The sequence below is a fragment of the Rattus norvegicus genome, chromosome 18, assembly GCF_036323735.1.
Source record: "Rattus norvegicus strain BN/NHsdMcwi chromosome 18, GRCr8, whole genome shotgun sequence".
NCBI lineage: Eukaryota > Metazoa > Chordata > Mammalia > Rodentia > Muridae > Rattus > Rattus norvegicus.
The window spans coordinates 70,204,512-70,227,002 of NC_086036.1; the positions used below are offsets into that span (position 1 = coordinate 70,204,512).

The 22,491-nt window shown below is 43.9% G+C and overlaps 2 protein-coding genes across 3 annotated transcripts in view; one reads left to right on the forward strand and one right to left on the reverse strand.

Annotated features, from left to right (window-relative positions):
* Cfap53 (cilia and flagella associated protein 53) overlaps nt 1-22,491 on the forward strand; it is a 67,644-nt gene that overhangs the window by 44,612 nt on the left and 541 nt on the right. The gene's annotated exons all lie outside the window — the stretch shown is intronic.
* On the reverse strand, nt 6,328-7,233 carry Rpl37al4 (ribosomal protein L37A like 4). The gene is made up of 2 exons (XM_063277718.1): nt 7,209-7,233; nt 6,328-6,779 (listed from the first exon to the last, which is right to left on the reverse strand). The coding sequence occupies exons 1-2, from the start codon at nt 7,231-7,233 to the stop codon at nt 6,445-6,447; spliced, it is 360 nt and encodes a 119-aa protein (XP_063133788.1). The 3' UTR covers nt 6,328-6,444.

Below are 22,491 nucleotides of genomic sequence, written 5' to 3' on the forward strand. Positions count from 1 at the left end.
AAGTTAAGTAGGGGGCTGGAGAGATGGCTCAGAGGTTAAGAGCACTGACTGCTCTTCCAGAGGTCCTGAGTTCAATTTCCAGCAACCACTTGGTGGCTCGCAACCATCTATAATGGGATCTGGTGCCCTCTTCTGGTGTGTCTGAAGATCGCTGCAGTGTATTCATATACATTAAAGAAATAAATAGTTCTTTAAAAAAAGAAAGACTTAGCAAAAAATGTTAAGAAAAAAATAAGTAACATTTTCTATTATTTCTAAACAAATACTTGAAGTAAAGAACTTACAAGGATTCAGGGGCAGGGGGGTCTGCGCTCGCCAATGGCTTGCAGGGTAATGATCCAGGGGAGGTAAGAAGGCAGGATCACACTTTGAGACTCTGATTATTTTAGGTACACACTCAAGCACAGCACAATTTGGTGAAAAATTTCCCGGTGAGAGTTAACTCTATTCCACGTACACAACAAAGCTTAAGACACGGCTACATCAAAACTCTTCGTAAAGCACATGTGACATAGTTCATAGACATGGGTTCTATAGATTGACTGGGAAAAAGACCAAGCTCATAATAAGAGTCTGGAGGAGGATCCAGAAGTCTCAGCCACACAGATAGCACAAAGGCTGTTAACCATATCTGCTCCCCCTTTTCTGGGCAGAAAAGAAGTCATACATCTCTCCCTTTGAAGAACCAACCCTGTGTATTTAGCATTCCTGGTTCTTCTAGTACTTATCTCTGAGCACAAGGACCTCCATGTTTCCTACACGCAGAGAGATGCTGATTTTCTTCCATTTTGGAAGTTATGGCAGGGTTTGCAGACAGCTGACCTTATCCCGTCTTCACAGTTCTATCCTCTATCGTGAAGCCCCTTTTTCTTTTTCTTTTCTTTTTTTTTTTTTTTTTTTTTTTTTTGGTTCTTTTTTTCGGAGCTGGGGACCGAACCCAGGGCCTTGCGCTTCCTAGGCAAGCGCTCTACCACTGAGCTAAATCCCCAGCCCCCCTTTTTTCTTTTTAAAGAGGTTCTTTCCCCTCGCAGCTTCAGACTGTCAGTGAGGTAGTGTACACAGCTAATCGCCTCATGGCTGGAATGCAGGAGACGGGAAGAGGGAGGGACTGAAATCCAATATTGCCGCCAGGGTCCAGTGATCACAGGGCTTCCAAGAAGGTTCTATTTAAAAGTGTCTACTACTGGGCTGGGGTGCAGGGTGGGTGGCTCAGTGGATGATAAGGTGCTTTCTGTAGAAGCCTGAGGCCTGGACCAAACCATAAGGATCCACATAAAAGCTGACAGCACGGACCCAAAAGATAGATGATCTCTAAGGCCAGCTAACTAGCTACATTCGAGAGATTGGTGAGTCCTGAGTTCAACAAGTGATCCTGCCTCAATACATAACATGGGGAGATGGAGAGTAATTGAGGAAGACACTTGGTGTAGGTCAGAGACACCCAGCATTCGTCTGAGTAGCCAGCCAGATATCTAGATTAGCAGGAATGGCTTACACGCACAGGACTCTGCCTGTCCTCAAGACTAAAACGCTAACATGTTTTATTGCTTTTGGAAACACCGCTGTCCTCCCGTGACTACCTTCTCTGGGATCTACGAGTTTCCTTAGGATTACCCAGTCAGGCTCAGGTGAAAAAGCAGACCACCAACTCCTGCAGCCTTTCCTCACTACCTTCCCAGGATGCAGCAGAGGTAGAGGGCCCGACTCCTCTAATCCAGTCATCCTCTCTGCCCTGGGGAGGGGGCCTTTCTGCTCATTCCACGATACTTGGTGCATAGAAATAAGTTATTTTTTTTTTCCTAGAAGAGTTTGATTTTGTATTTTAGCCTTTTGGTGGTCTGATAAAAAATAGTATGTAGCCTACCCTCCTGACTGTTTCTGCTCCAGAGGCCTGCCTTATTAACACACACACACACACACACAGAGAGAGAGAGAGAGAGAGAGAGAGAGAGAGACACATAACTCATGTATGTATATGTGTGTGAGTTTGTCATGGCACACATCGGAAATCAGAGGAGAAACTGTAGGAGTCAGTTTTCACCTTCTACCATATGGCTCCTAGGGGACAAACTCAAATCATCAGGTTAGGTGGCAAGCTCCTTTAACTGCTGAGCCATCTTGAGAGCCCCTCCTCCCCGGCTTTGAAAAGCTCATTGCTGGAGATTTGAAAGGGTCTTTGTAAGTACTACCTCTTCCCACCCAATATACACTCAACTGGGATGTGAGAAAAGACTGTCTCCTGCGCTGCCACAGAGCCAAGAACCGGGCGTAGGCCTGGAGGATTTAACCGAAGACACAGACTCAGGTCATTCGTGCTACGAAAATGCCAAAGCTTTACTGAGGTTCACACAATATATACAGTCTTAGCCCTTGGTGGGAAAAAACCTCGGAAGCACAGTGGAAAAACAAGTTTACGTTCTCAGGATAAAAACAGAACTGACTCAATGGTGTTACTGCCCATTGGCCAAACAGCAAAGGCCAAGATGTTCTTCTCTTAAAAACAAAAGTTCCCACATTAGTCAGCAAGGCTCAGCAGGGGGGCAAACACTGAGGGAGCCCGGGAGCAGCCGACAGCTGTCAACTGGAATCGCCATAGATCCCTATTGCTACCTGGAAACATTCGAAATTCATGGTTTAAAACAGCTTACTTCCTCTTATTCTGCCAGTTGGCAAGGCTCCACTCAGTGGTCCTTGCTTAAGCTAGCACATGTGCTTGAAGTCAGATATGAATGAGGCTGAATCCAACTGGAGGCTTGGCTGGGTAAACACTAAAAAACACCCACTTATATCACTGGCAGTGTGTCTCACTGTGGTGGGGGATCTCACCTGTGTTAACAGCTGGAGCATCTCTCTGGCTTGAGATGTGGGGTCAGGTAACTTGTTCTGAGGGAGAATATTCTCATAGCAAGTAGTCTAAGAGAAACTGCCAGGCCTAGGCTAAGGATAGGGTCAGCAGAGGACCACCTTTGCCGCATTCCATGGGTCACACTGGCATGTATAGAATTTGTGCAGATTCAAAGTGATGGAGAAAGAAGTTCCACTTCTGGTTAGAGGGTCAATGGCTCTCAAGGCTGAAAGGCATTTCAGAAGGGGAGGTAGGGTTCGGGCCTGTCTAAGAAAATGGTCTTGGGGTTGGGGATTTAGCTCAGTGGTAGAGCACTTACCTAGGAAGCACAAGGCCCTGGGTTCGGTCCCCAGCTCCGAAAAAAAGAACCAAAAAAAAAAAAAAAAAAAAAGAAAGAAAAAGAAAGAAAATGGTCCAGAATCTCCCACAGAGGGATATCTAAACCACTCTTTCTTGTAAAAGTTGGTAGCTATTTTAACTGCCACTAATGACTGTCCAACAGTTCATTTAAATCATGACATTACTCATAGATAATACAGACTGGTAAAGGCAGGACCATGGTCGGTTTTTATCTGTTGGGAGTGCCCTTGGAGGCAAAGGTGGAGAGCGTTGTGGTGAATTAACCTTTCTGAGTTTTCTCTCCCATGCCCTGTAGCCCATAGAAACCGTGAGTAACAGATATATGTTTGATGGCTAAATTAGGGCACGTAGGTGACAGTTTTCCAGAGGGCATTGGGTTTGAGACCTCGGGGGTCGGTGCCCATGGTTTGTAAAGCTGGGGTAGTAATGAGGGATGCGCAAAAGGAGCACGTTTTTATATCTTCTGAAGCTGAGCAAGGGGGATGCGGAGGAAGTGGGCGGGAAGCCGCTTTATATCTGTGTGTGAGTGGAATTGACCTGCTTGCTGGATGGAACGCTCCTGTAGAGGTGGTCCCATCCGTGAGGGCATTCCTCTCATATATCAGACCCAACGTGCAGGATGGAGAGGGGGCTGGCTCTCCTCAGTAAGAGGGTGAAGATCTGTGTGAGTAGAGGGGAGAGTGGATTGGCTCTAATTTAACAAAGGGCCTTAATAACCGGGAGAGCAAATTACAGCATATATTATATACACTGCCTGAAAAAAGATGGAAGGGTTTATTGATCTCTTTTAGGGCTAAATAGATAGTATATATAGTTCCTTATACTGGGGGAGTGGTGGGGCAATTCTTTGAATCAGATAACAGGGCTCATCCTCAGGGGAGTAGTAGACATAGTATTTCTGTGGCTCCTCTCTTTTCTCTATTAGTACCTATCAGGGGACCCCAGGGATGAGCTTCTTTGTAAAGAACTGGGGGAGGGCAGCCACAACAGAGGGAAAACAGAAGCCCTTTTTGGGGGGGTAGGGTAGTGGTTATCAGTTTGTCTCGAGGATTCTCTTAAGCTAATACCAAAGCGGGGGTAGCCATTGAATATCAGAGAGATGACCCGTCCAGCAGGTCCAGTTATTCAGGGTCCCGAAGGGGCTCTACCTGAGTGTCAAGGCGGGGAGAAAGGAAGGAGACCAAGCAAGGTTCTGTTGTCAAGGTCTCGATTATTGGGGTGAGCGTTACAGCTTATAAGGCTTTCAGGTAGGGGGAGTGACCTTTGTGAAACACAAAGGAAGGAGGGACGAGGGTACTCTGATAGTAGGAGGTGAAGAGGTCATGGTGGAGACACCGGGTGTTTGCTCAGGAGACATCTGGTATTTGCTCTGGTCGAAGCATTCCGGGATTGCTATCTTCCTGTGCTGTAAATTCATGGGAGAGGCTTTTATCCAACAATCTCAAGACTTTATGGCAGTCATCTTAGGGCTGAGTAACGGTGGCCATACAGCCCAGAGTCACGTAGCCACTTCGAGCTATACAGTCACAAAGCGGCCAGGCCTAAATCCAATATGGCTCCTTACAGAGAGATGAAAAAAAGGGGTGACAAGAATATCAGGTTCTTTCCCTGAGGTTTGTAGGGCTCTATCTCTGCCACTTTTAATCATAACTTCTGGGTGTACCACCCACAGATGTGTGGAGCCTTCCTCAGGGGCCGATTGGTCTCCCACAAGTGTAGGGGAGGAGTGAAAGATAAGAAGCTGTACAGGCATTGTTGGGTTTTATCTAGCAAGCACTATGTCATTTAGGGCCACATTCGGAGTTTGGATTGCCTCAGGAAAAAGTGTTTGTGGCGGGGAGGGGCTTTTATTTCCTTTTAAGAGGTCAAAGAGGGGCTAGAGAATGCTTGTGGGAAGGAGGAACCAGGGTAAAGCCAGTTAAGGTTACCCAAAAGGCTCCTGAGGGAAGAGAGGAGAGAATTATGTTCTTGGGGAAGAAGGAGAGGGGCTAAGAGGGCATGTTGAGGTCAGGGAGATTTCTATTCCTAAGAATGTGATGATCAGAATAAGCTGTATCTAAGGTATCTTATGAGGGGCTATTTTAAATCCCCGGGAGGACAGGGAAGGAAGGGAGGGATAAGTGGAAGAATATCCCCACACCAGGATGTCACCCATGTAATGGTCGATATTGAGTACTTTGTTTAAATAAGGTTTTGATGCAGTGACCACAGCCTCCTGTCAGACAGTGGGGCTGTTGGCCATCCCCTGAGAAAGAACTGTTCATTCATATCTTGAAGCCATCTCAGAGTTATTAATGGGGGTTATTGAAAACCCAAGGTGTTCATAGTCTCAAGGGTGGAGAGGGACAGGAGGAAAAGCAGTCTTTGATATCTAGTACCAATAGAAGGACATTGACAGGGATGCTGGGACAAGGGGCAGCCTCCTTCGGGTAGAACCCCAGAACCTTCAGGGAGAACCTTCAGGGAGAAGCCCTTAAGTCTTGTAATAGTCTCCATCTCCCTGAGGCTTTTGTTATAACAAACACTGGGGTGTTCCATAGACTGCAGAAGGGGCGGATGTGTTGTAGTAGTAAAAGCTGCTCTTTTACTGCTTGTATGAGGGCTTCAAGTTTCTCCCTTGAGAGAGGGTACCATTCAACCCAGATGACTTCATCTGGGAATATTAAAATTAATAGTTGCCCTTAGAATTGGTGGTGACGTGGAGGGTAAGACTTTTTAGGGTATCATTTTCATTAAAGGCACGATCATTGATCCTGATGCAATTCCTTTCTGATTCCGTGCCAATCACCACTTCTAGGGCTTCTAAAATATCTCTCCCTAGAAGACTGGTGGCTATATCAACTGTTAGAGGGCGTATCAGACCGGAAACTCCATCAGGGTTTTCCCATCTGTAGATGTGTTTGGTGATGACTGCTTGAGAGCAGCCCCCTATGCCTAGAAGTTGAGGTCCAGGGATTAGCTACCAATCCTGAGGGATCTCTTGTCTCAAAACTGTCTCGTATTCCCAAGTATCAATAAGGCATTTAAACTGCTTGTTATCTATTTTATGGTTATTTTTGGGTAGCGGCCCTCTGAGATGCTGGATAGCCGTAAGTCCTCAATGGAAGCTATTTTCCCTCTTACTGTCAGGGCTGAGGGTTGCCCGTTTTAAGTTTGTTTGTTTGTTTGTTTGTTTGTTTGTTTTTCCTGTAAATTAACCCGTTCATTGGAGGCCAGGCGAGTCTCAGATGGTAGGGCTTCTACTGGTCTTTCAGTCCTTTCCATCTTCTGACGGCAAACTTCACTGTGACTGCAGTAGTGGTGTTGTAGATCCAGGCCCTGCCAGCCACTGTTTTCATGCAGGAACCACAGTGCCAGATGCCAACAGCTCGTCTCTTCATCTTGGTCTTGCTACAGAAGGAGCAAGTGTACTTGATGGGCTGGCTGATTACAGTTTTCTTCACCATTTTCCAGAGGGAGGCACCATAGTGGGTCCCATATTTCCCGATGATCATGACCTTCTTGGTGCTTGAAGTTCTCTCTCCTCTCCTCTCCTCTCCTCTCCTCTCCTCTCCTCTCCTCTCCTCTCCTCTCCTCTCCTCTCCTCTCCTCCCCTCCCCTCCCCTCCCCTCCCCTCCCCTCTTCTCTCTCTCTCTCTCTCTTTCTCTCTCTCTCTCTCTCTCTTTCTCTCTCTCTCTCTCTCTCTCTCTCTCTCTCTCTCTCTCTGTGTTTGGAGTAGCTTTGTGGGCTTGAGGAAGAAGAAGCAGGGAGTGCTCTCTCTGCTTTGGGGGAGGGAGGTGTAGTAGGAAGAGTCTCAAGGGTGACTTCCCTGCCTGCCTTTGTAATGGTGTCCTGTGGGCTCTAGGCTTGGTTGGCAGAGGGGAGGAAGGGTGGCTGGGGCTGAGGGCTTGTCCCTCCAAGGGGTAGAAAGGGGGTAGGAGTAGGTATATGGTTTTGATTTCCAATTTAAGGGCTGGGAGATATGGAATAGAGCAGACTTTAAGGCGCTGATTCTCGGGCTTGCCTGACTGAGGGAATGGAGCGTTCATGGTGGGCCTTGTTCCAAGTGGTCCCATGCATTGCTGCATAAAATATAGGCAGAAAATCAGGGGATGAAGGTTTTCCTTTCAGCTGTCATGTGAGAGAAGCAATTGGGGTCAGTCGAGTCAGGACTATACACGGTATTATCTAAAGGACATCTTCCAAAAACAAGGAGGCTTGTATTTTAGTGAGTCTTAGTTCATGAGATTTTAAAAGAGCACTTATTTCCCTAATCTAAGGATTAAAAAAAAAAAAAAAGGAGTTGTTTCCCATGATAGAAAAGAAAAGAAAATGCCTGGTCCGATGGGAACGTTTCTGCCGCCTGGCCTTAATGGCGATCAGGGAATTTTGCAGAGAGCAGAAAATGTCATCCTGTCCCCAGGTTTTAAGAATTCCAGAAACTACCCTAAGCGGCCCTTATTGATCACTGTGTAACTGGTTCTTAATTTTTGTTTCAAGGAGAAAAAAAAATGATAGATTTTTAGCCATCCCCCAACCCTTCCAACACCCTCCTCACCTCCATGGTCCGGTGGGTTCCAGACAGAGGTTCCGAGATCTTCTGCCAATACCAGAGAGTGCTCTGGCTAGGTGTCGGTTATCCTGTCAACATCTGAATCCACGCGATACCCTTTATTATCCTGAAAATGATGTAGGAACAGTTAGATGGCCGGCCCTCAGAGTGTGTAGAGGCCTAGGCTCTTTGGACTGATGCCTGGAGAATTCACCCTTCCCTGCTCAAACTGGAGGTTCTGTTGAATCTGCACCGGGGCCAGCTGCCATCCAGTTTGTTTCCGCCTTTGGAGTAGTCCAGCACCGTCGCGCACTGGGCCAGGATGAAAGGAACGAAGCCTGATCATTGGGAACTCTAGGCTTGAGAGCTGGGGAGAAGTTGCCTTCTCCAGGAATGTGTTCTGTGGAACTGCTCTCTCTATTCAGGGTAATACACGCTATATAAACCTTGGGAAGTGGGGTGGAGAGTTTTCATGGTGAGCGTAGGTACATTTTTGGTTCCTACCAAGATGCTAGGAATGTTTCATTTGCATGAAGAGGAGTTCCAGGGGCTTGCTGGGCACTTCCTTATAGGGAGAGAGGAAGTTAAACCTGTCATTTTTGTCCCCGGGCTAAGTGACTACCTCAACGGTGGTGAAAGTAGGATTTGCAAGGCCAAGTTCACAGTGGCACACAGGTCCAGAACTGGGAGGGAGCGATTCTTACTCCAGCCAGTCTCAAGATGAAAGTCTTTGGCGATTCGGGCAGGTCTTGACCTTACCAGGCTTGCATGTACCCTTGGTCGCACACAACTCACTTGCCTCACATCCTTTTTCTCTCCTATCCAGTGTGAGGTGAAAGGAAAGGAACGGAGGAAACGTAAGAAAAAATTAGTAAAGCGGCAAAGTCTCTCCCGAAAGTCCTCCTGACGTGTCTTCCGCCAGGAGACATATTTCTCATCCACTGTCCCCAGAGCTTCGGCCAGGAGGATAGTCCTCAGCTGTTAGATTTCAGACTGCAGAGCAAAGAGACAAAAGCAGGAAAGAGACCAGAGTCTGACAAATGACTGGGTTTATTAGCATACTCGTCGTCTAGGGACAGCTTCTCTCCCACGGGAGTGGAGGGTCTGCCCAGGAGAGGTGGGAGGGGCCTGGGTTCATAGGGGCAGCTGCTGTGATTCGCTTCGGGGTAAGGACTCGGAAGTACCTTGGGAGGTTACAAGGATCTCTTCTCCCTGGAACTGTTTGTTCAAGCAAGTCAGACTATTTTGGGAAACAGGATGTCTCAGCCAAGGGCAGCTGTGATCTCATAGGAATCTGGTTTTTCCTGTTTTTTTTTTTTTTTTTTTTTTTAAACAAGCCATTCCGTCATGGTCAAACTCTAACTCCTCTGGTCTTCTGGTTGTCTGGTAACTAAGGAAATAAGAATAGGGATTTTACCACAGGAATGCTGGGATTCAAGATGCAGGCTACTGTGCCCACTGAGCCATTCCCCTAACCCTAAATTCAAGATTAAGAAAAACAAAACGAAACGAAACGAAACCATCTAAACCAGATAGGGTAGCATACACCCATAATCCCAGCACTCAGGTGATAGAGGCAAAAGGATTAGGAGTTCAGGACCATCCTCAGCTACATAGTGGGTTCAGTGCCTACCTGGGCTGCCAGAGAACTGCCTTGGAATTACCTAGGGACCAACCTCTTTCGCATAAACAGTCTTGATTTAGTGACTGAAAGAAGACATTCTTATTCCATCAAGGGTTTTAGAATGCTGTAACCCTGTTTTCCTACTGGAGGACAAGGCAAGGAATTCTCATTATTCTACAGCTCGTATTTAAAAACTGTACTTGTGGTTGGGGATTTAGCTCAGCGGTAGAGCGCTTGCCTAGCGAGCGCAAGGCCCTGGGTTCGGTCCCCAGCTCCAGGAAAAACAAAACAAAACAAAACTGTACTTGTGCAAGCTAGGAGTGCTAGTGCAGACCCTCAGTCCCGGCACTGGGGAGATGTAAACAAAGATTAGGAGTTCAATGTATCCTTGGCTACATAGTGCGTTCAAGATCAGTTTAGGATACACAACAAACTGTTTCAATAAAAGGAAATAAAAGGTACCCAAAATGAATGGGTCAGTAGGTATACCCCCAAGCCTGATACTGATATTTGTTATGGTGGTTTGAGTAGAAAAGGCCTCTGTAGTCCCAGATATTTGAATGCTTGGTCAATTAGGGAGCGGCGCTGCTTGAGCGAGATTAGGGGGTATGACCTGGTTGGTGTGGGTGTGGCCTTGTTGGAGGAGGCGTGTCACTGGGGGTGGGCTTTGTAGTTTCAGTAGCCTAAGCGCAGGCCCAGTGGATTGCACAATGCCTTCGTGCTGCCCTTGGATCCAGATATAGAGCTCTCAGTTGCCCTGTCTGCCTGTGTGCATCCGTGCTCCACGCCCTGAGTAAAATACACCAAGCCTCTGAAGCTGTAAGCAAGCCCCAATGAAATTCTTGCCTTTCTAAGAGCTGGCTGTGGTCATAGCGTCTCTGCACAGCGCTAGTACATGGACTAAGAATGTGCGTTGATGGCTAGGATCAGTGCCGTAGGAGAGCAGTGAGTTTTGCCTGACGAAAGGTGGGCTTGGGGAGGAGGGGTCTAGCCTCCAAGACCTGAGAGCGAGTAGGGAGTGACTGGGCTGTTCCTGGATGACAACGAGGCAGTCATTTTTTTTTTTAAAGCGCTGCCATCAATGAAGCACCTATAAAGCCTCTGGGACAGGGACGCGCTAGTAAAGTAGTAGAATACTAGGAGAGAGTAGTCCATAACTTGGGAATAGGCGTGAAGGAGAGCTGTGGGAGAGGTGTTCATTGGCAGTAATGTATCCCCGTTTAGGTGAGGGGCAAGGATACAGAGATAGAGACGGCAGACGCGGGGCTGAGTGCAGGGACTGGAGATATGAAGAGTAGTCTGAAGACAGACGCGAAGGGTAGGGTGGGTGTGGTGGGTAAGTGTGTTGTGTAACTGTTGGCATGAGCTACCGGGAGAGCTTGAGGAGAAGTAAGTTTTAGAGTTTCTGGGATAAGCAAGGAGGTAGTAGTTAGGGCCACTGGGAAAAAGGAACAGTTTTGAGTCAGAACCACTGTGGAGGTCCAATGAAAGGGATGCGAGGGTTAAATGGGACCACTGCGGAGGTGCCAATCAAGAAAGGGATGAGAGGGTCCCTTCCTCTATACCTAACCTCCGTGGTCCTATGGATTGTATCTTGCTTGGATCTATGCCCAAGAGTGGTATAGCTGGATCGTGAGGTAGATGGATTCCCAGTTTCCTGGGGAAATGCCACACTGATTTCCAGAAGTGACTGTAAAAGTTTACAGTTCCAACAGCGATGGGCAAGGTGGTTCCCCTTACTCCACATCCTTAGCAGGATGAGATGTCACTTGTTTTATTGATCCTAGCCATTCTGATGGGTAGAAGATGGAATCACAAAGTAGTTTTGTGTCAGGGTCCAGCCTCGACATAGGATCTGGGTTCTCAACTGGAAGCAGGGATAGCTGGAAGGTGCATAATATATGAACACAGATGGCTATTTGGTACAAGCTGACAGGTAATTTTTCAAGGCTTAAAGTCTCTCTCTCTCTCTCTCTCTCTCTCTCTCTCTCTCTCTCTCTCGGCTTGAAGCTGCACACAGTTTCGCTCCCTCCTCAATGGAGGTTGTGCTCTCTCGTTCACTTCCTCTCTCACACACACACTCACTCTGTGTGTTCTTTTTCCACACATGCACACACCACACACACTCTCCTCACATACACTCCCCCTCTCCTTTAACTTGCTCCAGTCTTTTATTGTTACTCCAAAAGCAGGTAAAAAAAAAAAAAAAGAAGAAGAAGAAGACATTGTATAACCACTGCCAAATTAAATTCAAAAGAATAACCACATCCCATAATTAAGAATTGCAATTGTTCCTCAAAGTTTCAAGCTTCTCCTATTCCCAGGCCTGTGGCCAAAATAATAATAATTGCAAACTTATCATTATTTAAACTTTAATTTTTGACTTATTATACTTCAGAGCTCAGAGCCCCAAGGTCAGCTACATGCATTTTCCTGTGAAGCTCTAATGATAAATGACATGGGCAAGGCCATGGCAGTGGCCAGAAAGAATCAAGTTAACCCTTAACTCAGTGGTTCTGCTAGCTTTCTGCTTCTGCACATTGCACACAATGACTCTCCTTGGAGTCCCAGTGTTTTGACTTAGTTTTGCTAGTATATAATTTTATGTGTTCTATACTTTCTTTTCCATACATATAAAAGGGAAACCAGGAACTACTCTCAAATGTTGTACAAAACTCATAACTTTCATAGTTTTTCCCTTTCCTAATTAAAGTATTCCATATTTGTGTTCCGTTATTCCATGATTGTATCTCTTGTACAAATGCTTTTTCATAATTCTAGAAAATTCCTTCACTTTCTGGTAATGGACCCTGTATGACTCTAGCAGTACATGGCTCTGTTTCATTTTCTACTATTTCTAAACATCATTTCTTCAAACTTACTTTGCAAGCCAAACATTAATCTGCTATTGTGCAGTTATTACATTGTTTCCAAGATGAGAAGGCAAGCATGCCCCTGGGCCATTAGGACTGTGCTGTGCTGTACCCCTCTGCCTCAATTTTAATTGTCTAAGAATCATTGCATCAAGGAACATCTAGTTTTACAGAATTTACCAGAGCAGAAGAAGAGAGTAGGAAAGTCAGATATAATAGAGTAATTGTGCACACCAAAGCCAAAATGAAGTCTGATGTACCATTGTCCAAGGGTAAGATTAGGAGAAATGGGGACAACCTTTTTATTTTTTTATTTTTTTTTATTTTTACAAAGAGCTGCCGAGGGCTAATGAAATGTCTCCATTCCAGCCTACTGCAGAAAGTCCCTTATTTCTGAGGGCAGGTCCCCTGGAAGGGATATGTCTCCTGCTTCTCAGGGTCCCAGACACCATCCTTTTTTTTTTTTTTTTTTTTAATAAGGAGCTGCTGCAGGCTTCTGAGATGTTTCTATTCCAGCCTGCTGTAGGCAGTCCCTGTCATGATATGCTGCACCATCAGTTTTGGTTAATATTTTCCTGAGGAAAGGGTGTTTTGGATCAGTGAAAAGAACAACTAAAAATCAATTATGGGTACAAGCTGACAGCTATATCTTCTGTTCAAGATGGCTCGCCCAACAGGCATCTGGATAGGTCAGCTCTTGTACACCAAAGGCTAGTCTTTTATTTGCATACCAATTCAGTCATTACCCCAGATTCCTTTTTGATTATCCCATGAATCAACATGGTGTGTCCTTATTCCCTGATTGAGAAAAGACAGCGAGTACATTTAAAAAAACAACAGCAAAAACAAATAAAACCTCCAACCCCTTCCCCCCCCCAAAAAAAACCAAAAAACAGAAACATAGAAAATGAGATCTGCCTGCCTTTGTAAGCACAGACAATAAGCTAGCTGGGTGGGGTCCGGCTCTGAGATCACCACTCTTACCATGCCTGAGCCTGAACTTGCTCTGTCCCAGGCTGATCTTGAACTCAGAAATCAGCCTGCTTACGTAAGTATAAACAATAAATTTTGCTAGGTGGGACCTTGCCCTACAACCACTACTCCCCAAATCTCTTCATCTCCTTCCTTAATATCTTTCTGACCATCTGGCTCATTAGTATAGATGTCTCTGTGCTTTTAAGTCAATGAAGTCCCTCATACAATTTATATTGCATTTTTATATTTTACGTAGTTGAGAAATTATATACTCGTGTACTCATATTTTCAGAGTTCTTTCCCACAGCCTTAAGAACTGTTATGAAGATCAAAGAATTTACCATTTTCCTGAGGAACACATTTTCCCCTCCCAGGTTCATGCTATTTCTAATTATCATTAACCTTAACAGGGAGGGCCTTCCTAGAGGAAGAACATGAAATTATATACATTATTATATAAACAAGCCTTATGCCCAGCAACCCTGAACACTCTCGGAGGCCCACACCCCGATGTCTGTACTCCAGGGGTGGGAACTGTGTCACACCATCCCCTCCACAGCCACGCAGAACTTGGCACTATTTATTAATTGTTGATCTTGGTGCTTGTGCTAATAGTGTTCTGTTCAGAAAGTCTTTTCCTGTGCTGATGAGTTGAAAGCTAATCTTCACATTCTCTTATATCTGGTTCAGTGTGTTTGGTTTTATGTTGAGGTGTTGTGTGTAGTTTTATGCTCTACCTGCCTGCCTTTGCTCTGGGAAATGACTGAGCTACCAGCCTACCAGCCCCCTCCCAGCTTCCCTTAAGTCCTCGGATAAAAGACACACACACACACACACACACACACACACACACACACACACACACACACAGTTTTTCAATTTCAATTTGCCTTCTGGCACAATTGCTGGGTACTACTGTCTCCAGCCTAGAAAAGCTTGCCCTTGCCAATTTCTCCACCTGCCCTAAACCTCAGTCGCTAAACCCCTCTGACCACCTACCTGTAGAAGCAGCCTGTGTGGCCACTCCATTTTGAGATCTCACATGGTTGTCAGGTTCTCATCTCTCCAACACATGGTGAACTCTGTCCTCTGATCAATTGAATCAGACTTTAGCATCAGAACCACTCCCTACATTGAGGTCTTTGATCCATTTAGAGTTGAGTTTTATGCAGAGTTGTAAGTATGGATCTATTTGGATTCTACATTCAGACACCCAGTTTCACCAGTACCATTTGTTGAAGATGCTGGCCCGTTTTACTTCACTACTAAGGTTGTAGCTTACCGTGCCCAGATAGCTGCTCTGAGCCCAGCACAAAATGGGGGACTCCCTTTTCTTAGTAGGGCTTCCTTTTTTCTGCCTGATCTGGGGAGCCCAGCCCCAAATCTTCTACCTGAGGAATATCACATACTCTGTGGCAAACCTACAAGTTCAACTTCCTCTTTTCCTATAAGAATCTGCCCAGCAGGTGCCTGGGATTCCTAGAATGCCTCTCCATATGAATGAGGCATTCACAGAACTGTAAACTCCAACCAATGAAACTTCACCCTGAGAAGAACCGCTTCCTCTCTCCAAGGTTCATATATAGCCTTTGTTCTCCGTGAATGAAGTATATGCACACACGCTGTTTCATTGAAAATTATCTAAGAGAGCTGTTTCATTGGATATTGTCTAAAAGAGCTATAACACTAAAATCCTCGTGGAAGGCCTTTGCCAACCCAGCCCTCCATCCATACTCACTTATGGCAGGACTAGGATCCTGCAGATCTCGCCTGTTCCAGAGGATGGGAAACCACAGCTGGCCTCCACACACTTACACTGGCCATCATTGCAATGTGTATTTCTGGTTTGTTTATTTAAAAAAATCAAGTGTTCATAGGTTGTGTAGGCATTTCCATTAATCAGTGCAAATACCATATTTGTTTTTGTGTTAGTACTATAGCTCTGTGGTACAATTTGAGACTAGGGATAGTATACCTCTAGGAGTTTTTTTATTATACAGTTTTGCTTTGTCTTCCCTGGGTTTTTGTGTTTCCAGATGAAGGGGAAATTGTCCTTTCAAGGTCTATGAAGGGTTGCGGTAGAATTTTGATGGGAATTGCATTGAATCTATAGATGGATTTTGATAGCACGATCATTTTTACTATACCAAACCTACAGATTCATAAGCATTTTTTCATCTTCTGTGATATCTTCAACTTCTTTCTTTAAAGTCTTAAAGTTTGATCATACAAATCTTTTGCTTGTTTAGTTAGTGTTACCACAAGATAGTTTATATTTTTAAGGCTATTGTAAAAGGTGATATTTCCCTGGTTTCTTTCTCAATTTGCCATTCGTATATAGGAAAGGAACTTAATTTTGTGAGTTAATTGTGTATCAAGATATTTTGCTGAAAGTATTTATCAGCCATAGGAGTTTCTTTGGTATTCTGTTGTATCATCTGCAAATAGGGGTAGTTTGACTTTTTTCCTTTGCAATTCATATCCCTTTAGTCTCCTCCAGTTATCTCATTGTTCTAGCTAAAACTTCAAGTATTATATTGAATAGGTATAGAGAGAGTAGATAACCCTGTCTTGTTCTTGAAACTAATGGAATTGTTTCCAGTTTCCATTTAAATTGTTGCTCTGGGTTTGCTGTAAACTGCCTTTATTATGCTGAGATAATTTCCCTTATATCCCTAATCTCTCTATGACTTTCATCATGAAGGGGTGCTGGATTTTTCTCAAAGGCATTTTCTGCATCTAAGAAGATGATCATGTGGTTTTCGTCTTTTAGTTTATATAGTGGACTGCAATTATTGATTTATGTATATTTAACCATCCTGCATCTCTGGGATGAAGCCCACTTGATCACAGTGGATGATTTCTTGGGTGAGTTCTTGGATTCTGTTTACAAGTATTGCAAACGTTCATGAGGGAAATTGTCTGTAATTCTTTCTTTGTTGGATCTTTATGTGACTTGAGTATTAGGGTTACCACGCTTAGTAAAATGAACTGGGCAGTGTTGCTTCAATGTCTATTTGTTGGAATAATTTTAGGGGTGGTGGTATCAACTCTTTGAAAGTCTGGTAAAATTCTGTGCTGAAACTATTTGGCCCTGGGTGCTTTGTTTTTTTTTTTTTTTTAACTTTTAATTATTGCTTCTATTTCACTGAGGATTATAGGTCTGTTTAAAATTGTTTATCTAATCTTGATTTAACTTTGGGAAGTGGTATTTATCAAAAAAATTATTTCTTTTAGATTTTCCAATTTTCTCAAGTACAGGTGTTTCATTATCCATTCTCTGCATTTCTTTGGTGTCTCTTAATGGGCCTCCTTTTATCTTTAATTTTGTCAATTTGGATACCCTTTCTCTGCCTTTTAGTCAATTTGGATAACCCTTTATTAATCTTATCTATTATTTTCAAAGAACCAACTTTTTGTTTCCTCGATTATTTGTATTGTGTTGTTGTTGTTTTGTTTTGTTATCATTGTTTATTTCTAGATTATTGCCTTCAGCCCTTAGTTTCATTATTTCTTGCCTGCTACTCCTTTTGGGTTGATTTTTTTTTTCTTTTTGTTCTAGAGCTCTTAGGTATGCTGTTAAGTTACTAGTATGCGATTTCTCCATCTTTGTTTTATTTTTTTATTTTATTTTTCTTGGATATTTTATGTATTTACATTTCAAATGCTATCCCCTTTCACCCCTCTTCCATGCCTCCTCCCTCTTCCCCTGCTTCTTATATATTTCTTTACTTACATTTCAAAGGTTATTCCCCTTCCTGGTTTCCTGTCCATAAGCCCCTATTCCCTCCCCTCCCCCTCCCCCATACCGGTATTCCCCCTTATACATCCCCCTTATTGCCTCCCCCATATTCCCTGCACTGGGGGTCCAACCTTGGCAAGACCAAGGGCTCTCTCCCCTACGGGATTTGGGCCTCCATTTTTTATTTAAATGTAGGTCCTTAGTGCTATTAACTTTCTTTTTAGAACTGCCTTGAGACCCGCGGATCCCGGCCCGCAGCAGCTCTCTGCTCCCAAACCCCGTGGGAGAGAGACCTCACCACCTGATCAGGTGGGCACTCCTGAGGCTGCAGAGCGGAGGAGACCACTGGCGCTGCCCACCCCTGCCCACATCCCTGGCCCAAGAGGCAACTGTGTGGGACCTCTGGGTTCCCGTGGGGGAGGGCCCAGGAGCGGCACGACCCCTGCGCCTGAGGCACCGCCGGAACCTGAAGGAAACAGACCGGATAAACAGTTTCTGTACCCAGATCCCGTGGGAGGGAGAGCTGAACCTTCAGAGAGGCAGACATGCCTGGGAGACCAGGGGAGGCTGCACTCTGTGCACGTCCAGACGCCAGAGGAGAACACCAGGCGTCATCTGGAGCCCTGGTGTGCGGAGGCTCCCGGAAAGAGCGGCGCAGATCTTCCCGGTTGCTGCCACAGCGGAGAGGACTTAGGCAGTACCCCACGAGCAAACTTGAGCCTTGGAACCACAGGTGGGACCAACTTTTCCCCTGAAGGAAACCTGCCTGGTGAACTCAAGACACAGGCCCACAGGAACAGCTGAAGACCTGTAGAGAGGAAAAACTACACGCCCGAAAGCAGAACACTCTGTCCCCATAACTGGCTGAAAGAAAACAGGAAAACAGGTCTACAGCACTCCTGACACACAGGCTTATAGGACAGTCTAGCCACGGTCAGAAATAGCAGAACAAAGTAACACTAGAGATAATCTGATGGCGAGAGGCAAGCGCAGGAACCCAAGCAACAAAAACCAAGACTACATGGCATCATCGGAGCCCAATTCTCCCACCAAAACAAACACGGAATATCCAAACACACCAGAAAAGCAAGATCTAGTTTCAAAATCATATTTGATCATGATGCTGGAGGACTTCAAGAAAGACATAAAGAACTCCCTTAGAGAACAAGTAGAAGCCTACAGAGAGGAATCGCAAAAATCCCTGAAAGAATTCCAGGAAAACACAATCAAACAGTTGAAGGAATTAAAAATGGAAATAGAAGCAATCAAGAAAGAACACATGGAAACAACCCTGGACATAGAAAATCAGAAGAAAAGACAAGGAGCAGTAGATACAAGCTTCACCAACAGAATACAAGAGATGGAAGAGAGAATCTCGGGAGCAGAAGATTCCATAGAAATCATTGACTCAACTGTCAAAGATAATGTAAAGCAGAAAAGGCTACTGGTCCAAAACATACAGGAAATCCAGGACTCAATGAGAAGATCAAACCTAAGGATAATAGGTATAGAAGAGAGTGAAGACTCCCAGCTCAAAGGACCAGTAAATATCTTCAACAAAATCATAGAAGAAAACTTCCCTAACCTAACAAAAGAGATATACATAGGCATACAAGAAGCCTACAGAACTCCAAATAGATTGGACCAGAAAAGAAACACCTCCCGTCACATAATTGTCAAAACACCAGATGCACAAAATAAAGAAAGAATATTAAAAGCAGTAAGGGAAAAAGGTCAAGTAACATATAAAGGCAGACCTATCAGAATCACACCAGACTTCTCGCCAGAAACTATGAAGGCCAGAAGATCCTGGACTGATGTCATACAGACCCTAAGAGAACACAAATGCCAGCCCAAGTTACTGTATCCTGCAAAACTCTCAATTACCATAGATGGAGAAACCAAGATATTCCATGACAAAACCAAATTTACACAATATCTTTCTACAAATCCAGCACTACAAAGGATAATAAAGGGTAAAGCCCAACATAAGGAGGCAAGCTATACCCTAGAAGAAGCAAGAAACTAATCGTCTTGGCAACAAAACAAAGAGAAGAAAAGCACACAAACATAACCTCACATCCAAATATGAATATAACAGGAAGCAATAATCACTATTTCTTAATATCTCTCAACATCAATGGCCTCAACTCCCCAATAAAAAGACATAGATTAACAAACTGGATACGCAATGAGGACCCTGCATTCTGCTGCCTACAGGAAACACACCTCAGAGACAAAGACAGACACTACCTCAGAGTGAAAGGCTGGAAAACAACTTTCCAAGCAAATGGTCAGAAGAAGCAAGCTGGAGTAGCCATTCTAATATCAAATAAAATCAATTTTCAATTAAAAGTCATCAAAAAAGATAAGGAAGGACACTTCATATTCATCAAAGGAAAAATCCACCAAGATGAACTCTCAATCCTCATCTTCGGTTGGTTTATATACAAGTGTGCAATTTCTAGGCTTGAAAGTAAAATGATGCTATCTGGTGCTGGATAGAGGAGCCTTATTTTTTATTATGGCAGCTTGCTATTTTTGTAACATGGTGATTTGGTTGAACACAATAAAGTACAGTAGTAACTGATAAAAAAAAAAAAAAAAGAACTGCCTTGAGTCCCATTCATTTGTGCATGTAAAGAATTTACCTTCATTCAATTCTAGAAAGTCTTTAATTTTTTTTTCTTGACCCATTTTTCATTCAGTAGAGACCTGTTCAGTTTCCATGAGTTTGTAAGTTGGTATTTCTGTTGTTCATGTCTTTTTTTTTTTCGGAGCTGGGGACTGAACCCAGGGCCTTGAGCTTGCTAGGCAAGCGCTCTACCACTGAGCCAAATCCCCAACCCCTGTTCATGTCTTTTTAATCCATGATGGTCAGACAAGGATGCAGGGCATTACTTCAATGGTTTTGATTTTTGTTTTTGTTTTCAAGACTTGCTTTGTGACTGAATATGTGGCCAGTTTTGGGAAAAGTGCCATGAAGAGCTGAGAAGAATGTATGTTTCTTTGTGATTGGGAGAAATGTTCTGTAAAAATCTTTTAGGTACATTTGGTTTATAATGTCAGTTAGCTCCAGCATTTCTGCCTCATTTTTGTCTGGATAGCCTGTCTATTGTCAAGAGTGGGGTATGAAAGTCTCTATCAATTGGTGAGGGTCAATATGTGATTCAAGCTGTAGGTTGTTGTTTGTTTTTGTTTTTTTTTGTTTTGTTTTGTTGTTAATGAACTTTGGTGGCCTTGTGTTTGGTACATATACATTAAGAATTGCAATGTCCTCTTGGTGGAATTTTCCTTTGGGAGTACATAGTATCCTTCTCTTTCTCTTATGATTAGTTTTAATTTAATGAGTATTTTGTTAGATATTAAAGTGGTTACACCAACTTGTTTCTTAGGTCCATTTGCTTGGGATATCTTTTTCTATCTTTTTACCCTAAAGTACTATCTTCGATGTTAAAGTGTGTTTCTTGCATACAGAAGTAGAATGGAACCTGTTTTCACATCTATTCTGTTAGTCTGTGTCTTTTTATTGAGGAATCATGACCCCAGGTATTGATAGTGATCAACTAACAGTGTTTGTTGGTTCCCATTATTTTGTTGTTGTTGTTGTTGTTGTTGTTGTTGTTGTTGTGTATGTATGTTTCCACTGTTTTGATTTGCTGGTCTGGGATTATTTACTATCTGTGTTTTCTTGGGTATGGTAAACCTCTTAGGTTGGAATTTTCCTTTTAATGCCTTCTGTAGTGCTGGATTTGAAGGCATATATTGCTTAGATTTTATTTTGTCATGAAATGTCTTTTGCCCCATCTATTATGATTGATTTTTGGGGTATAATAATCTGGACTGTCATCTGTGGTTTCCTAGAGTCTGTAGGAAATTTTTCCAGGTCCTTCTGGTTTCTAGAGACTCTGTTCATAAGTCAGGGATTTTTCTAATAGGTCTGCTTTTAGGTCTTTTTCTGTTGCAGCTTTTAATGTTCTTTCTGTATTCTGTGTATTTACAGTTTTGTTTATTATGCACCACAAGAATTTCTTTTCTGATCCAGCCTAGTTGGTGTTCTGTATGCTTCCCCCCCCTCCCACCCCAGAGCTGGGGACCAAACCCAGGGCCTTGCGCTTGCTAGGCAAGCGCTCTACCACTGAGCTAAATACCCAACCCCCTGTATGCCTCTTTTACCTTGATAGGCAGCTCTTTCTTTAGATTAGGAAAATTCTTCTATGATTTTGTCGAAAATATTTTTTATGCCTTTGACCTGAGTTTCTCCTCCTTTCTCTATTTCTATTATTCTTACATTTGGTCCCAGATTTCCTGGGTGTTTTGTGCCAGGAGAGAGTTTTATAGATATAATATTTCTTTGACTGAAGTATCCATTTCTCCTATCATGTTTTCAATACCTGAGGGTTTTTGTTCTTCCACATATTCTTTTAATGAGGCTTGCTTCCTCATCCCATTCAAGTTCCTATGGTTTTCATTTCCAGACTTCCTTCAGTTTGGATTTCTTTATTAATACTACTTCCACTTTGAGGTCTTGACCTGGTTTGTTCGTTTTCTTTTGTTGTTTGTCTGTGTTTTCCTGGATTTCTTGAAAGGATTTATTCATTTCTTCTTTAAGGAGCTCTATCTTATTCAAAAGGGTGATGTTAAGGCCCTTGTCTTGGGTTTGCAGCCATGCTGCATTTCTCCAGGCCAACTGTAGTAGCTCTTGAGTTCTGGCGGGGATATATTTTCTTGGCTCTTGTGTGTTTATGCATCTGGGTTTGGGAAGATTATAATTTGAGATCTGTGTGGGCCAATGGAGATGGGGGCTGAGGAGTAGGGTTGCAGCAGGTGTTCTGCGACATAGCTGGTGATGAGACCAGGGGCTTGGATTTGAAGGAGCGGAGGGGGATGTAGAAGTCTGCGGTTAGCCAACCTGCTTCCCTGGCTGGTCTGACAGCATGTTCCTAGGGAGTGGCTGCTTGTGGGTGGGGCTGGGATTATGGGATGAATGGGAGGAAGGGAGACTGGAGGAGAAAGTCTACATGATCCATTAGAGATGGGGGTCAGAGAACAAGGGGAGACCACAGCAGGCGTTCTGCTACAGAGCTGTGAATGAGACCGTTAAGAGTGTCTTAAAGAGTTGTCTATGCATGCTCTTCGGATCAGGGTTTTGGTTTAAGATAGTGCCACAATCATTCTATCAGTACCAGTATGGAACAACTAACTGGAGTTGCCTTTTTTATTTATTATAAAAAGTATTTATCTTTATTCTATATGCATATTTTTTTGCCAGTACCACACATGCACCTGGTGACCTCAAGCCAGAAGAGGATATTGGAACCCTTGGAACTGGAGCTACAGATGGCTGTAACCTATAACTTGGGTGCTGGGGACTGAACTTGGAGACTCCAAAAGAGCAGTCAGTGCTCTTGACCTCTGAGCCATCTCTCCAGCACCGAAGTTCCTTAAAATATTAAAAGACAGAACTGTCACAGGCCCTAACAATCCCAGTTCTCGGTCTCAAAGCGATAGTTACATGCCCATATTAATGGAAACGCTAAG